The sequence below is a fragment of the Carettochelys insculpta genome, chromosome 10 (genome assembly GCF_033958435.1).
Source record: "Carettochelys insculpta isolate YL-2023 chromosome 10, ASM3395843v1, whole genome shotgun sequence".
Taxonomy (NCBI): Eukaryota; Metazoa; Chordata; order Testudines; family Carettochelyidae; genus Carettochelys; species Carettochelys insculpta.
In genome coordinates this window covers 5,551,746-5,569,955 of record NC_134146.1, presented here as the reverse complement: position 1 = coordinate 5,569,955, position 18,210 = coordinate 5,551,746, and the positions used below count along the sequence as shown (strand labels likewise).

Sequence of the window (18,210 nt, the reverse complement as noted above, 5' to 3'; positions counted from 1 at the left end):
TTGTGCATACCATGAGTGGGAATGTGCCGAATCTGTATAGAAGAACTGCAGTGATAAGTGAGTAACCTCCATTTCTGTATTTTAGAGATTCTTTTTGTATACTAATTCATATTCTCAGTTAGGGTGTTTATTCGTACGTCCTCACATTTTTCTGTAGACATGCACACTAGCATGTTGAGTAGCATCATCATGCTCTCTGAAAGCCATCTGTGCTGCCCTCTGTTCTCTCTGTAAGAACAGGTTGTGAGAATATCCATGACTGCAGTGTTTGTATCTAAGTAAATGTGCACACATGCATTTGGGGCTCAATATTTCAAGTTCCTGAGAACTCTGGACCCCATTAAGCAAAGCATATAATCATGATTTTATGGTTAATCATATGGTTGAGATCTTTTCTATTTAAATGCCCAATACCTTGTGATCAGGACTTTGCCATTATTCATAAAACAGAAAAAAAAATATCCTGACACTACATCTCCCTCTTCAGTCAGTCAAAAACAACAGTGAATATCATCCCCTGTCCTCCACCAGCCATGTTGCTCCTCTTCACTACAGCAGTTGGAAGCTGAGCTTTCCAGCCTGCAGCAATGCAAGACTCGGCCCTGCTGAAATACCAAGGAGCTGCAATCACAAGAGAGGGTCAGGGAGTGTGTCTCTCTTGCTCCCTTGTTGTCATGCACATATGTCCAGACTCCCAACTTCTCGTTTCTGACAGTAATCATCCAGGCATGCATGCCTGCCCTCTTCCCCATCTCTCAAGCTGCCTCAGACATGTTGGAACAGCCATGTTGCCTGAGCTGCTGACTCACAAATTGAGAACTGCTGGATTAGATTATAATTACGCTATCAACTTTTGAACTTCGTCAGCCTCTTTGGTTCTTTTTTATACTGCTGAGACTTGTATACTATGGTGTAAGCAAAAGCAGAATTGATGTCTCTAGTTTGCTTCTATCGCCAAGTCCTTGATTCTGGTGTACACGTCCTGTAGGCTGCAGGCACCATTTTTTCCTACTTGGTTTTCAGTTGCATTGAACTTTCTGGCTAGGTGAGCAGTGTTCTTTCTTTTTATAAGCAGTAGTGTGTCCTGAATATCCGTTTTAAGTTCCTTGAGTTTTGTGAGAAACTTTGGCATGTCAACTTGTATACCAAAAAGGATCTTCTCTCTTTGTTTAGGTGTTGTCTCCTTCAGCAAGCAGAGGGAAATCCTCGAATCCTAACAGCTTTATGGAATAGTTGTTCCATCTTAGCCCCCCCCCCCTTTTTTTTGGGGGGGTGGGTAGAGCAGGAGTCATTAAATCCTTTTCAAATGATTTTTAGGTTTAGATCAGTGGTAGGCAATCTGTAACCCATCGGACTTGTGGGTGGCCTGCACAGGGTTACCAGATTCTACTGGTTTCCATACTCATAGATTATTTTCGTATCAGTACTGTTAGGGCATGCACATAAAGCAAGGGCACATGAAGTGAGGTGTGTGCTAATTGCACACAACTTTGATTGTAAGAGCTGTGCATGCCCTCTCCATCCAGTCATATCGCTGCTATGATGGTTACATTGCTTTAGTTACAGCAGTCTTGCAGACCATTGAGATGGAATGCCTTTCATACAGTCTACTCATTACCCTAGGTTGCCCATCACTGATATAGAGATATTTTACTACTTAGTACCATGGGAAAACCAATAGAAGTCCTTAAAGCGTTTTTATTAAAGATACAGAAAAGGAGGGTAAAACAGTTAAAACATTTGAAATATAAATTAAGCTTTCATTTTAACAACATCCAATTTTACCTTTCCCTTTAGATGCAGAGTTTTTACAATAAAAATACCATGTTTACCAATTTCTTAGATGGTATCAAAGATAGTTTTCCTTTTTGTGGAAAAGGTAAGTACTTAGTTGAAATGGTCTAGAGGTGTCATTGTTAAAGTCCTGTCCAGTTTCCAAAGAACACAAGACAAGATGAGCACACACAGAAGGGGAGAGGAAACAATAGCAAAGGTAGAAATGCGTCTTCTGTCTCTAATACTGATTTTCACTTTGCAGCCTCACTGCTGAAAAGCAGATGCAGCACATGGTGCATTCAAACACTCCAAGACCAGGCAAAGTCTGCTGGCATTAAAGAGTTTAGGATTAGGGATGTAAAAGCCCATTTAATTAGTTAACCGTTTAAAAGTTAAGTTTGATCAGATAACTGATTAAATGGGGGAGTGGCCCTCACCCGTGCCGTGGACGGGGATTGGTCGGGTTAAGCTGGAGTTCCCCCTTGCTTGCCGTGTTACTGGGGCTGCTGCACACTATGGCTCCTCCAGCCCCTACCAGTTAACCATTAACATCCCTATTTAGGATATTCCTTTGAATTGCATTTTTGGTCCTGACTCATACCAGTGTTGCAGAATATGCTCTCTTGGATCACTGAGCTGGAAAAAACAGAAAGGTGTTCAAAAAGCACTCACACTACCTAAGCAGGAGGATGTGGCGGTATCTCTGGCCTGGCATGGTCAGGTTTCATGCTGTTGTTTTGTTTTCCAGGCATAATCTTTATGTGGTCGTTGAATTATATCTGTAGGCTTTTTTGTTTGTACTAATAGAGTCCCTCTCCCTTTAGAGACTTTTCCCAATGTTCCTTATTGTAGGCTGTTATGACACTTTATGAACATTCACGTATGTTTATGCTAACTGTGAGCTTAAATATAAAATCTGTAGATCCAAATATCACATCAGATGGGAAGAGTAGAACCATCCAAGATAAATCAGTGGCACTACAACATGGATGGTCTCATCAACAATTTCCCTGACAACAATGAAGATCCCCAGTTTGCTCTCATGTGACCAGTTTACATGCATTACTGTGGTCTGCCCCTGCATCAACTCCTTTGGTGTCTGTGCAGGAAGTAACACAGGGGACTGGATCAAATCAGTTGGCTTTTGCCACCTTCATCTTCTCTCCCCACTTTGGAGCCATCCAGCACCTTCAGTTCTCAAGTACATCTCAGGAATGGAGACCTGAGCACGAGTCCCTAGCCAAAACAAAAGCTAGATTGATTCCTCTTCATTGTTTCCATACGTTTGGACCTCTTTTTACAAAATGGAGTCTGAATACACACAAGTATCTGAACAAAAAAAAGAGTGTCAAGCAACCAGCCACATCTTTGTAGTTCATATTTTGGAAATAAATTTCAAGATACTAAGATTGGCAACTACTTACGGAGCTTTGATATAATGGAAGAAATGGTGTATTTGAGGAGTGGAGTAGATTAAAAATCTATCATTAGGATGGCAAAAACAGCATAAAGGAGGGATGAGGTGAAACTGATAAGTTGGTGGATTTGAGGATGACAAGTTTAGTGACAACTGTTGAACAGAAGGATAAAAGTGGACAAAATCAGTGTGTGGGAATGATGGAGAAAGTAAAGACAAATCCATGCACATTGTCATACTGTAATGTGCTAGTAAATTTTCACTAGTCTAATGGGGATGAAGGGAAAATTGTTTGACTTAGACCTCGTGAAAGTGTATTATTCTTTTTTTCTTTTCCTCTAGTGATGCTATTGCTGAGATTAGAGCCGTTTGTATTGAGGAAATTGGAGTGTGGATGAAAATGTATAGCGATGCCTTCCTAAATGATAGTTATTTAAAATATGTCGGTTGGACGCTACATGACAGGGTAAGTAGTATATTCCTGAGGATGACAGCAGGAAAAATGCATGTTCCCTTTCCTATTTAATACATCATCTTTTGATTATTTTTCTTCCTGTTATGTATTTCTTGATCAGTACGTTTTAGTAGTTGTCATCTTTTGTATGGCTTAAAATTAGCAGTGTTAGCTGTCCATGGTTAGGTGGCGATCTAATTGATTATTTTAGGTGACCAGATTACTAAGAATTAGACTCAGAGGATTAGGAGTGGCCTTGAGACGTCATCTAGTCCAGTCCTCTACACTTAAGGTAGTAGTAAGTGTTGTCTGCACCACACCCCTGCCAAGTAGAGTTTAACCTGTTCTTAAAAATCCCGCAACCTCCCTAGTCAGTTGATTCCAGTGTTTAGCCACTATGACACGTTGTTTTTCCTAATGTCCCACCTAAATCCCCTTTAATGTAGTTCAAGCCCATTGCTGCTTCTCCCATCACCAGAGATCAAGAAGAACAAATTATCTTCTTCTTCGACTGTCCCCATGGCTGCTCCACAATAGTTCCACAATAGGTGTCGGGCTCGCCCGGCGCCGCAGATCGGCTCTTCCAAGCAGTTTTTGCCGGACCGCGCGTGCGCCGGCGCGCGCCGCTCCCTTGCGCGCTCCTGGCCACGTGCACGATCCGGTCCCTGCCAGTTCCTCTTAACCGCCGTCGGCTGCAGACGGAATCCGAACTAGGCTAAGGCCAAGTTAGCGTATTCAATGGTTTTAACTGTTTTTTCTTTAAAGTTTTCAAGTTCTTAGGCTACTGCAAGTTAGCCAGTTGTTATTTTTCAAAAAAAAAACAAAAACAACAACAAGCGGGACGGCATTCAGTCCAGTCCCAGTAACAAGCGGAACACCGGAGGCCAGGAGCCTAGGGCCATCAGCCCTCCTGCCGCGGCAGGCTATCGGAGAAGGCGAAAAACAGCACAGAGAAGGTGCTAAGTACCCATTAACAACTGAAAGACTCACCAACAATGTCCTCTTCAGGATTTAAGAAATGTGAGTCCTGCCGAGAGGCAATGCCAGCCTCTGATGCGCACAGTCTCTGCATAAGGTGCCTGGGGGAGTCCCATGTCACGCAGAAATGCTCCTTCTGTGCAAAACTAACAGCCAGAGCAAGGAAGGACAGGGAGATGCGGCTTAAATGCTGCTCTTCGACAAGGCCCTCCAGCCAGACGTGCCGGAGCGGCCGCAGCACGAGGGACCCTGCGGGGCCCATAAAAGGAAAGCCGCTTCCCTCCCCCCATCAGCGCAAAAACGGAGGAAAGCCCCCCCAGCCTGATCCCTGCCGGCAGCAACAGTGAGCGGGACAGGAGGAGCGCGCAGCCCCCAGCCGCAGCAACAGCTGATCGGCAGCGGCACGGAGAGCCACGTGGAAGCGGCTCTGCCTCCGATAATCAAACAGCCGCCCCGCACCGCAGGCAGGGCGGTGGCTAAACAAGCGCTGGTACCGGTGGCACCGCAAGCAGCGGCACCGACCCCCGGGGAACTGGCGGTGCAGAGCGCGCAGGCACGCAGCCTGCAGCCACCGGAGGACGCAGCCTGTGCGGCACCACCCATGAGCGTGCCGAGCATGGCGCGGACGGGGCCGAGATCCCCTACACGCCAGGGGGCGGAGTTACCTCCTCAAGAGAGGGGGAAGGCTGCACACAAAACGAGGCACCGCAGCCGCTCTCCAGACAGGGCTGCAGAGTTGCTTCCTCTCAGCCCTCCGCTCATGCTGCAGACTCCAACTAGAAGGCACGGGTCCCCCCAGCCTACCCGGAGCCCCCGTCTCCATTTTTACAGCCAGCCTCGCCCTGGCTGGGACCACCTTCACCCTTCCTGGGGTTTGAGCCGCTGGAGTACTATCACAAATCGCTCTCTCCAGTGTCCCAGGTCTCTCAACAATCTCGCTCCCCCAGACGCAGAGGGTATGCACCAAGGGAGTGGTCGAGGTCACCTTCCCAAGAACAGTGCCCATGCTGCCACGGTCGCCCCTATCACGCGGGGCATAGACACCACCGGCAATCTACCAGGGAAAGATCCCCACAGACGATCTGGTATCCCCGAGGGCAATCGTGAACGGGGACAGAGACTCAAGTATCTCAGGGGGGACTGGTTATGGAACCCCGAGATTTTCCCTGGGAAGCCTCTAGCGAAAGGGTGTACCATCACCAACAGGAACCGGAAGGGTCCAGAGAGGCGTACCCCAGCGGTTCCTCGCTCTCCTCCCCGGACGAGGCTACGGCCCCGGGGGACGTCCATCCTCCGGACGATCTCAAACAGTTTCAAGAGCTGTTTAAGAGGGTGGCCTTTACGCAAGGCATCCAGACAGCAAAGGTGCAAGAGAAACACCATAAGCTCCTCAAAAATCTGAGACCTCCGGCCTCCTCCAAAATAGCAATACCGCTTGATGAAGCAATCTTGGAGTCCGCCACTACGATATGGCAAACCCCTGCGACTATTCCGCCTGTCCACAAGAGAGCGGATAAGAAATACTTCGTGCCGGCGAAGGGCATGGAGTTCCTGTTCAGCCACCCACAACCAAATTCCTTGGTGGTGGAGTCGTCGCAACAAAGATCAAAGACATCTCAATTCAGGACAGGGGGAACAGACAAATATGCCAAGAAGCTAGAGCTGTTCGGCAGAAAGGTCTACTCCTCCTCCACTCTACTGTTGCGAATGGCAAATTACGCAGCGCATTTAGCGAACCATAATTTCGACAACTGTGCTAGGTTAACCTCCCTCATGGACTCGCTTCCAGAGGACAAGAAACCGGTGCTCAAGGCCATTGTGCAAGAAGGCTACGCAGCCTCGAGGACAGGAGTTCAGATCGCCCTGGATGTTGCGGGCACAGCAGCATGTTCCACAGCTACGGCAGTGGTGATGCGAAGGGAGTCCTGGCTCCATACTTCGGGTATACCAAGGGATCTGCAGGCAAAGAGAGTCGATCTTCCCTTCGACTCGCAGAAGCTGTTTGCTGAATCAACTGACTCGGTCCTTCATTCCAGTAAAGATTCAAGAGCCACACTTAGGACCCTGGGGATTTACACCCCTCCATACAGAAAGAAAAAGTACTACCCTCAACAAAGACGGTACCAGTACCAGCAACAGCGTCCCCAGTACCACAGGGGTTACAAGCAAGGGCGACATCAACAGCACCAGCAGTACAGAACTCCCAGGCGATGTTCCCAACAGAGCCGTGCGTCCTCGGGGCAGGGCCAGAGGCCACAAGTTTGACACACAGATCCAGGGCTGCGCCATCACTACCATCGCACAAGGTCATCCGAAGCGGCTATTCCACCATCGCCTCCAACCATTCTACGACCAGTGGCAAAGGATCACCACAGACAAATGGGTGCTGGAGATCATAGCCACGACCTCCACCCAGGCCCCACCTCCAGGAGGCCTCCCATGTAGCGAGGCTCAAGCAGGAGGTGGACCATCTCATGCTCATAGGGGCAGTGGAAAGAGTGCCGGAGCAACTGCAAGGAAAAGGGTTCTACTCGAGGTACTTCCTCACGGAGAAAAACACAGGAGGCTGGAGGCCCATCTTAGATCTTCGAGGCCTCAACCGGTACCTGCGCAAGCAACGCTTTCGGATGATCACAATCGCCTCCATCCTTACAGCACTGGACGATGGAGATTGGTTCGCAGCCCTCGATTTACAAGACGCGTATTTTCACATAACTATCCATCCGGCTCACCGGCGATTCCTCCGGTTCATGGTAGGCAAAGAACATTTTCAATACAAGGTCCTACCATTTGGCCTCTCCTCGGCCCCCAGAGTCTTCACCAAGACCTTGTCAGTGGTGTCAGCCTACCTGCACAGACAGGGGGTATTTATATTCCCGTATCTGGACGACTGCCTACTCATAGGGGCCTGGAAGGAGGAGGTACTACGCATGATATGCGTCACAGCAGGCACGTTTTCTTCGCTCGGCCTGGTTATCAATCTGGCAAAATCAAAGATAGACCCCACACAGGACATGGAGTTCATAGGGGCACGCATAAATTCTATTACAGCGAGAGTATATCTACCAGAGACTCGCTTTCAGGCCATCGCCTCCCTCGTGCAGGTCATCACCTTCAGCCCTACGGTGCCGGTCCTGACGTGCTTACAGCTGCTGGGCCACATGGCAGCGGCGACGTTCGTAGTACAGAAGGCCAGGTTACACATGCGCAGCATGCAGCACTGGCTGGCGAGCGTATACAAACCGGCAGCACACACCGTTCACAGGGCGGAGTCGCCCACAGCAGAGGTGCGCAAATCCCTGCAATGGTGGGTAAACCCCAAGAACTTGCTAACAGGGGTACCCTTCCACCAGCCGCAAATATCATTTTTTCTTACTACAGATGCCTCCCTCATAGGGTGGGGAGCACACATGGGCAAAGGGGTGACTCAAGGGCTGTGGTCCTCCACGGAGCAGTCACTGCACATAAATATACTGGAGCTCAGAGCAGTGTTCAACGCCTGCAGACACTTTCGAGACCATATACAAGGCATAGTCGTCGGGATCAGTACAGACAATACCTCCGCCATGTTTTATATAAATCGGCAAGGAGGAGCTCGGTCCCGTGCCTTATGTGTGGAAGCAGTCCGGTTATGGAACTGCTGCATCGCCAACAAGATAATCTTGAAAGCCTCGTACTTACCAGGCGCTCACAATGTGAAGGCAGACCAGCTGAGCAGGCGTTTTGCACTCACGCACGAGTGGCAGATCCATCCCAATCTGCTACGACCGTTTTTCCACCCATGGGATTTTCCCCAGATAGACCTGTTTGCCACTCAACACAACAAGAAGTGCCCACGATTCTGCTCCAGGGCAGGACTGGGACGGAGGTCCCTGGGGGACGCGTTCGCGATCTCGTGGAGGGGCCCCCTGCTTTACGCTTTTCCTCCCACAGTGCTGATCCACAAAGTCTTGCAGAAAGCCAGGAGGGAAGGAGCCCGAATGATCCTGATAGTCCCAATGTGGGATCGACAGCAATGGTTCCCCCTAGTCCTGCGCATGTCAGACCGTCCACCGATGCCTCTTCCGGTGGCGCCGGATCTGCTCACGCAAGCCCAGGGGTCCATAGTGCATCCGCACCCCCAAGGCCTGCGACTACAAGTGTGGTTAATCCATGGCTCAGCTCCCAAGAGAGCACATGCACGGAGGAAGTGCAGCAAGTCCTAGAAAGTAGCAGGAGGACTTCGACCAGGAAGACCTACAAGCAGAAATGGACTCGCTTCACGGCTTGGTGTTCTACCAAACAGCTGGCCCCCCTTTCGATGCCTATACCTGTAATATTAGAGCATTTACTGGACCTCAAGAGAGGAGGACTCTCACTGTCCTCGTTAAAGGTCCACCTTGCCGCCATTTCGGCGTTCAGACACGAAGAGGAAGGGCACACGGTGTTCGCCCATCCCATGGTTACCAGGTTCCTCAAAGGGTTGGTAAACCTATACCCCCCTCGGAAACCGCTTCCACCTTCGTGGAACTTGGACCTGGTGCTTAACGTGCTCACGGGACCACCATTCGAGCCCTTGGCCACGGTTTCCCTCCTCCTCCTTACGATAAAGACTACCTTTCTTCTCGCAATTACATGAGCTCGCAGGGTGAGCGAGCTTGCGGCAGTTATGGCAACGCCACCCTGCACTGTTTTTTCCAAGGAGGCGGTAACCATACGGCTGCATCCAGCCTTTGTTCCCAAGGTTTCTTCTGAGTTTCACATTAACGAACCTATTGTTTTACCCTTGTTTTATCCAAAGCCTCATAACTCTAACAAAGAGGCGCGCCTACACCTCCTGGATGTGAGGAGGGCGCTAGCCTTCTATGTAGACAGGACGAAGTCCTTCCGGAAAACGGATAGGCTCCTAGTCTGTCTCGCTCCCAAATCGAAAGGAAAAGGTCTGTCTTTGCAGAGAATCTCGAAGCACATCGTATCCTGCATAAAAATGTGCTACGAACTCAAAAAGACTCCTTTACTGGCCATGCCCAGGGCTCATTCCACTAGGGTGGTGGCGGCATCAACAGCGTTTTTCAAGGGCGTTGCGCTAAAAGACATTTGCAGAGCGGCGACCTGGTCATCCTATGACACCTTCGCCAAACATTACGCCCTTCACAGGGTATTCCAAGAGGATACCCGTCTCTCGACAGCGGTCCTCTCGGGGACAAGCTGCACATAATCCGATTACCCACCTCCTATCTTGGGTTATTGGCTGGGTAATCACCTAATGTGGAGCACCCACGGGGACACTCGAAGAAGAAAGAGAAGTTACTCACCGTAGTAACGGTGGTTCTTCAAGATGTGTCCCCGTGGGTGCTCCACTACCCGCCCATCCTCCCCGCTTCGGATCTCTGTTTAGTGTTTTGCAGGAGCATCCGAGGCGGTTGGTCAAGGAACTGGTGGGGACCGGATCGCGCACGTGGCCAGGAGCACGCAAGGGAGCGGCGCGCACCGGCGCATGCGTGGTCCGGCAGAAACTGCTTGGAAGATCCGATCTGCGGCGCCGGGCGAGCCCGACACCTATTGTGGAACTATTGTGAAGCACCCACGGGGACACATCTCGAAGAACCACCGTTAGTATGGTGAGTAACCTGTCTTTCCTGCACTTGTGAACAAGTGTGACATACCCAGGCCAATGGGCTCCTGTAGTCTGATAGTAGTAGGCATCCTTCAGTCTGCATAGACTATGGATCGCGCCCTTTATAGTTTCAACTGAGGACTTCATTTACAGCGTCTACTGTGACTATGAAGACCCACATGAGAGTGACAGTCCTTGCTGCATCTCTTGCAGATGTGGTGGGTGTCTGGCAAGTCCTTAGTGTGCTTTCTGTGCGCTCGCTTCTCCTCTGCTAGCTATCTGATCCTCATCTCGCCCTTTTGAAGGCCCTTGTGTAACCCCTGCCTCCATCTGCTGTGGTCGTCTGCTAGTTCTTCCCAGTTGTCCAGCTCGACGTCTGCCTCTCTGAGGTCTCTCTTGCAGACATCTTTGTAGCACAACTGGGGGTGTCCGAGAGGTCTTTTGCCAGAATCTAGCTCACCATACAGGATGTCTTTTTGGAATCCTTCCATCATTCATCCTGTGGATGTGGCCAAGCCAGCGGAGCCACCGCTGCCTGAGGAGGGTGTGCATAGTTGAGATTCCAGCTTGCTCAAGGACGGCGGTGTTGGTCACTCTGTCCTTCCATGATATTCCAAGGATGCGCCTGAGGCAGCGCAAGTGGAAGACGTTCAGCCTCTTTTCGTGGCAGGCATACAGGGTCCAAGTCTCGCTGCCATAAAGGAGGGTGCTGAGGATGCAGGCTCTGTAGACTTGCATTTTGGTGTGAGTGTACAGCTTGTTGTTGTTCCACACTCTCTTGCTGAGTCTGGACAGAGTTGTGGCCGCTTTTCCGATCCTTCTGTTTAGCTCAGTGTCCAACGACAGGGTGTCAGTGATGGTGGACCCGAGGTAAACGAACTCGTGGACGACCTCCAACGTATAGTTGTCAATGCTGATTGATGGGGATTCAGCAACATCCTGACCGAGTACCTTTGTCTTCTTTAGGCTGATGGTAAGCCCAAAGTCCTTGCAGGCTTTGGAGAACTGATCCAGCAGTTTTTGAAGCTGGTCTTCTGTGTGAGACACTACAGCAGCATCGTCTGCGAACAGCATGTCTCTGATCAGGACTTCCCGCACCTTAGTGTCAGCGCCCAGTGGTTTCCCCCCCGTGACAGATGGCCAATTCAAGTGCGGGTGAGCCAGGGCCAAAAACCCAGGGTCCTCGGAGGGGGAGTCCCACAGTGAGGGGAGGAACGCAGTCACCAGCGGGAGGCAATGTAATCACACCTAAGGTCCGCCCACTCCCTGATAGGTAGGAGCCCAGACCGAGGGAGAGAAAGGGAATCAACACAGGTATGAAGTGCAACTAGCAAGGAATTTATTAACAAAGATAACAAGCAAAAAGGCAACAACAACAGTAAAATATACACATAAACCAACTCATATCACTACTAACTAAACTATACTTAACTTACAAAGGTATACTTGTGATCCATCTTAGGATTCCTTATATTATCATCACTTTATTGTTCCGCAAAGGAAAAATGTAGTTATTAGGAGAGGGGAAAAAGGATGGAGGGAGAAGGAATCTGGGCCGGGGCGCTACTCCCGGCCCAAGTGGCTGGTGGCGGAGGCCGCTGGGTCCCTGTCCGCAGTTGACCACCTTACCCCCAACCTTTTCCCTGGGCTTTTTGCCTCACTCGGGAGAAAAAATGAGAGGATGGGAAAGGAATATGGACAAACTATTAATGCCTAATTGGCATTAGGTTACTTATCACCTATATACATGTATATACCAATGATCTATTACTATACTTAACTAAACATAAACATTACTATATTAAACTTATTATAAACGTTTTTAACCAAGTGTGGCTTTTATATTGTGTAGGCTTAGTAGGCCCGGCCGTGTGGGGTCAGGCCCCCAGGCACTACCCTCCCCCCGTCAGAGGAAGGCACAGTGAGAGTTACGACCTCCCACTCCCCTGTAAGGGGTCCTGGTGCCTATTTAGATGTTCTTGGATAGCGTTTAAGCATATCCCAGTTCTAGTGTGTGAGAGGCCAGGGCCTTTTGCCTCAGGCCTGGTGAAATTTACGTGTCGTCGACGACGGCATTGTCCAGTCCGAAGTTAGGGTCCAATCCGGTTGAAGAGTCCAGTTGAACAGGTCACAGCCGATGAATAGCAGCTCTGGCACTCACGCGACTTGTGGGCGGTGGTGTGGCCAGATCAAAGAGAGCAGGATGATGTTGGTGGGCCTCTGGCTTCCTCACCGGTTACGCAGTACCCAAGGCCGGAGCCATGTGCCAGTTCGCCACCCGGTGAGTACACCGGGAGACCCACTTGTCGTTCCTTGATGCAAGCGCGCGGCTAGAGTACAGAGGGGTGCTTGTACAAAAGCACCGCTTCGCAGCTGCTTGGGCCTTTCCCCTGAGGGAAGCTGCGGCTGCAGTGATTAGCTCTTAGACAGCTTTGTCTGAAGACAGACGCTGCAGTGATTTTCCAGCTCCCAAACAGCTCCCCCTGAGGGAGACTGCGGATATAGTGATTCGCTCTGAAATGGTGCCTCCTAAGGGAGGGACACCACAATTGTCAGCTCTCTTCGCTTCTCTTCTTGAAGCTGGCCTCAGGGATTCAGCGGACGCGGCTGCTCACACTGCCACGCTTCCCTGTATGGGATATCAGGGTTCTCACCTGAACCTCCCAGGGCCCAGACTGAGCTGAGAGCTTGGAATTTATAGAGGGTTCTCATGATTATTAATGGGGTGATTTTAATATTCATGATTCTGTGCTGCAGTTTTCAATTAGGTCCTCCTTTCAGCCGAAGGTTCTAGAAACTCTCTCCCTTCGGCCAATCAGAGGACTCCACTTGAATCCTGGCTCCATGAGTTCAGGTTACCGGGGAAACCAGCTGTCTTAAAATGGCCGTTGGTGCTGCAGCAAAATGGCAGCCTGTGACACTTTAGGTTTTCCATGTACCCTCATTGATTTTACCTCAGCCAGAGGCTTGTTTCCCCTGACACACGGGGCGATTATGTCTTAAGGATAAAGAATCCCTGACACTTAGACTTAGCTTTCAGCCTTGCAAGATTGAACAGTTTCCCATCAGATCTTGTGTGCAGCAAGATGCCCTCTGTTGAAGATCCAAATAGAAGGCAAATATACTGCCAGTTAGATGAAAAGTTTTCTTGTCCTTGAGAAGCCAGGTTAGGGATAGTGCCAGAGCAATCAGGAATGCACTGAAGCCAGTTAAGAACTTGCTACAAGCAATTAAAAAGAACAGGCTAATCAGAACACCAACAGCCAACTTAGAACTGAGTGGGATGCGTTTAAAAGGCTCCCCTTCAGGGGCAGTCATATGCAAGGAATTGGGAATATACTGTGCAAGAGCCGGGAGTCGTAATGTATCAGGAGCAAGATGCTGTGAAAGGTTGCTTAAGAAGTGGCCCAGTGCAGTAACTTGGGCAGTGGAGGAAAAACTACCTGTGCTGCTGCTGCTGCTGTTAGGGGCCCTGGGATTCTCCAAAGGAGGGTCCTCATATCCAGCCCTGTAATGAAGTTTGCTCAGTAGGTTGTGATCCTTGCCTCCCAAAAGAGAGAGTGGCTTCATTGAGGATCACAGTGAGCCTCTGATTCAACTCCCTAACTGCCCAGCAGTGCAGTACTCCCAAGACCAGGGTCTGCAACCTGTGGTTTTGGAGCCACATGCAGCTCTTTACAGACTTCTTTTTGGCTCCTGACACTATAATTTCAAAGTACAAAAAAAAAATCTCTCATGGTTCTTTTTGATAAACAGTGAATGTCTAAAACAGTGGTCTCCAAAAGGAAGACACCCGATTGCCACATCGTCCACCCCAGAGAGGCACTGCCTTGCCCTGTAGCCAGGCACCTACCCCTCTGCCCCCGGTGATTCACTGGAGCTGCCCAGTCCCAAGCCGTGCAGCTCCAAGAGCCAGTGCAGCGAGTCGGGTGGGGGCTCTGGGGGCTCGCGCAGCAGCTTTTCGAGTGCTACATGGTGGCAGCAGCTCAGGAACTTGGGTGCAGTGTGGCTGGCTCAGGGGCTGCTGCACCACATGGCTGTTGGGGCTGTGTGGCTTTGGGCTGGGCGACTCCAGCAGTGCGGTGCCGGAGGAGCCACCATGCAGCCCCCACGCCAGCCACACAGCATCAGAGTTCTTGAGCTGCTCTTGCATGGTGCCTGAGGAGCTGTCACTGTGCCGCCTCCCAAACTGCTGGACCAGCCTGCTGAACCACATTCGCCACAATATGCTCCCCGTTTGCCATATGTAGTGAACGGGGAGTATCTTGGAAACCATAGGTCTAAAAGCCCACCAGTGAACAACTTGTATCTCAGTAGCAAACGATGTGATGTCAAAATGTTGGACAACTCACACTTCTTCTTCGAGTGGTCCCCGTGGGTGCTCCACAATAGGTGTTGGGCTCGCCCGTCGCTGCAGATCGGAAATCTTCCAGCAGTTTCTCCTGGATTGCGCATGCGCCGGCGCGCACTGCTCCCCCGGCCACGTGCACGATCTGGTCCCCACCAGTTCCTTCTCAACCGCCATCGGCTGCAGACGGAATCCGCTCAGGCTAAGGCCAGAGTCAGATGAGATAGTTGTTTTCTACGTGTAATTTGTTGTTTTTGGTTACTAAAAAAAAAGCAAAGACAAAGAGAATATCAGCAAAAAAAAAAAAAAGAGAGAGAGAGGAGCGGAGAAGAGAAGAGTGGAGGTGAAGGCCATTTAGGCCACCCGCTGCCCCGCAGGCCGGTGATCGGTATTTGAGGCGAAAAGGTACTGATTACGCGCTAAGTACCATATTAACAGTAAAGGACTCACCGCGATGGCCTCCTCAGGTTTTAAAAAGTGTGAGTCATGCCGCGAAGCTATGCCGGCCTCCGATAGGCATAGCGAATGCATCCGCTGCCTGGGGGAATCGCACGTTACCCAGAAGTGTTCTCACTGTGCTAAGCTCACAGCGAGGGCCAGGAAGGACAGAGAGATGAGGCTTAAAATGCTCTTGTCCGATAAGGCTCTCCAGCTGGCCTTGCCAGAGAAGCCTCACCCAGAAGGGCTCTCTGGGTTGCATAAGAGGAAGGCAGCTTCTCTGACCCCCTCGGTGCAGAAACGGAGGAAACTCTCCATGGCTCGATCCTTGCTGGCGGGTTCAGCGAGCAGGACGAGCGGCTCACACAGCCCCCAGCCGCATGCTCAGGCAAGCGGCAGCGCACGTGGAGAGGCTGAGCCTCCGATTACACAACAGCCGGCACGCGCGGCACCCAGAGCGTCAGCGAGGCAAGTGCCGGACCTGGCGGCACCACCGCAGGCGGCACCGGCCCTCGCGGCACCAATGGTGCAGGGGCACCAGGCACAGAGCCTGCAGGCGCCAGAGGAAGCTACCCGCGCGGCACCGCAGCTGATTGTGCTGAGCGCGGCACCGACAGTGGGGCCGAGATCCCCGGCACGGGAGCGGGCAGTGCCAGCCCCACAGGGGAGGGGCAAGGCGAAATCAAGAACCTGGCACCGCAGCCCATCTCCGGACAGGGCTGCGCTGCTGTTAGCACCAAGCCCTCCCCCTGTGACACACACCACACCGAAGGCCTGTGTCTCCACCGGCTTATCCAGAACCACCTCCTCCGTTCCTCCAACCAATGTCACCATGGCTTGGGCCACCTTCACCATTTCTGGGAGTGGATCCCCTGGAGTACTATCACAAGCCAGTTTCACCTCTGTCTGTGTCGTCGCGGAGGTGTCGCTCTCCCAGGCATCGGGGGTACACACTCCGTGGGTGGTCCAGGTCTCCACCGGACCCTTGCCCATGCTGCTATGGTCGTCCTCATCATGCTGGACACAGACACCGCAGGCCTACGTCCAGGGGCAGGTCCTACCCCGGCCGCTCAATACCCCTGTGTACACTCTCGATCGGGGACAGAAACACAGCTGTCTCAAGGGGAGTTAGTTTTAGAACCCCGAGACTTTCCTTCACAATCCTCCAGGGAGCAAGTGTATCATCGACCGCAGAAGCCTGAGTGGTTCCTCCTCATCCTCCCCAGATGAGTCCATGGCCCCCGGGGATGTCTCCCCCCCCAGGATGACCTTAAACAATTTCAGGAGCTATTTAAAAGGGTAGCTTTCACGCAAGAGATTCAAACGGCAGAGGTGCAGGAGAAACATCACAAACTTCTGAAAAATTTGAGACCCCCGGCTTCATCCAAAATTGCTGTTCCGCTGGACGAAGCCATTATGGAGTCAGCCGCTACCATATGGCAGACTCCGGCCTCTATCCCGCCTACGAACAAGAGAGCGGATAAGAAGTACTTCGTTCCGGGAAAGAGCATGGAGTTCCTCTTTAGTCACCCACAACCAAATTCTTTGGTGGTCGAATCGTCCCAGCGGAGGTCGAAGGCTTCTCAGTACAAATCGGGGGGATTGGACAAAGATGCTAAGAAGCTAGAGCTGTTTGGCAGGAAGGTATATTCCTCTTCTACCCTGCTATTGTGAATGGGAAATTATGCGGCACACCTGGCAAACCATAATTTTGATAATTACTCCAGACTTACTCCCCTCATGGATTCACTTCCGGAAGACAAAAAGCTGGTGTTAAAGGTAATTGTTCAAGAGGGCTATGCAGCATCGCGGACGGGAGCCCAGATTGCCCTGGACGTGGCGGACACGGCGGCATGTTCAACGGCTACAGCAGTGGTCATGCGTAGAGAATCCTGGCTCCAGATGTCTGGTATCCCTAGGGACCTACAGGCAAAGATCGTGGATCTTCCCTTTGATGCACAAAACTATTTGCAGACTCAGCCGACTCGGTCCTCCACTCCAGTAAGGACTTGAGAGCTACACTTAGAACCTTGGACATTTATACTCCCCCATACAGGGGAAAAAAAAAAAATTTATCCTCAGCAAAGACGCTACGCTTACCAGCCACAGCGTGCTCAATATCAATGAGGCTACGACCAAGGGCGCCAGGGTGCTGGAGATCATAGCCATGGGTTACACGATCCCCTTCAGGTCACTCCCACCGACGAAGCCTCCCTCCAGGCCTCACCTCAGGGACGCTGCCCACCTGCTACTTCCTAACAGAGAAGAAAACAGGAGGCTGGAGGCCCATCTTAGATTTTCGGAGCCTCAACCGCTACTTATGCAAGCAATGTTTTCGGATGATCGCAGTCGCCTCAATACTCACAGCACTGGACGATGGAGACTGGTTTTCAGCCCTCGACTTAAAAGATGCTTACTTTCATATAACAATCCACCCAGCACACAGACGCTTCCTCCGCTTCACGGTCGGCAAGGAGCCCTTCCAGTACAGGGTTCTTCCGTTCGGTCTCTCCTCGGTCCCCAGAGTCTTTACCAAAACCCTGGCAGTGGTGTCAGCCTACCTGCACAGACAGGGGGTGTTTATTTTCCCATATCTGGACGACTGCCTGCTGAAAGGGGCCTCGAAGGCAGAGGTCTTACACGTGATACGCATCACAGCGGACACATTTTCTTCACTGGGCTTAGTCATCAACCTCTCAAAGTCAAAGACCAAACCCACACGAGATATAGAGTTCATAGGGGCACGCATAAACTCTATCACAGCAAGGGTGTACCTACCCGACGCCCGCTTCCGCGCCATCAGTTCGCTGGTGCAAGTCATCGCATACAGCCCCACAGTGCCGGTCTCAACGTGCTTACAGCTGCTGGGCCACATGGTGGCAGCGACGTTCGTGGTACAGAATGCCAGGTTACACATGTGAAGCCTGCAGCATTGGCTGGCGAGTGTTTACGAACCGGCATCCCACACTGTCCACAGGGTGGTGTCGCCCATGACAGAGGTACGCAGATCCCTGGCGTGGTGGGAAAACCCCAAGAATCTGCTAGTGGGGTGCCCTTTCACCAACCACGAATTTCTATTTTTCTTACTACTGACGCCTCCCACATAGGATGGGGAGCGCACATTGGCGACAAGGTGATGCAAGGGCTATGGTCCCCTGCGAAACAGACACTGCACATAAACATACTGGAGCTCAGAGCAGTGT

The 18,210-nt window shown here is 51.1% G+C and overlaps 1 protein-coding gene across 1 annotated transcript in view; it reads left to right on the top strand.

Annotated features, from left to right (window-relative positions):
- STAG1 (STAG1 cohesin complex component) overlaps window positions 1-18,210 on the top strand; it is a 331,084-nt gene that overhangs the window by 193,192 nt on the left and 119,682 nt on the right. Inside the window, exon 11 of the mRNA XM_075003885.1 lies at window positions 3,536-3,659. Coding sequence (XP_074859986.1) covers window positions 3,536-3,659 — 124 coding nt within the window. The remainder of the gene's footprint in view (window positions 1-3,535; window positions 3,660-18,210) is intronic.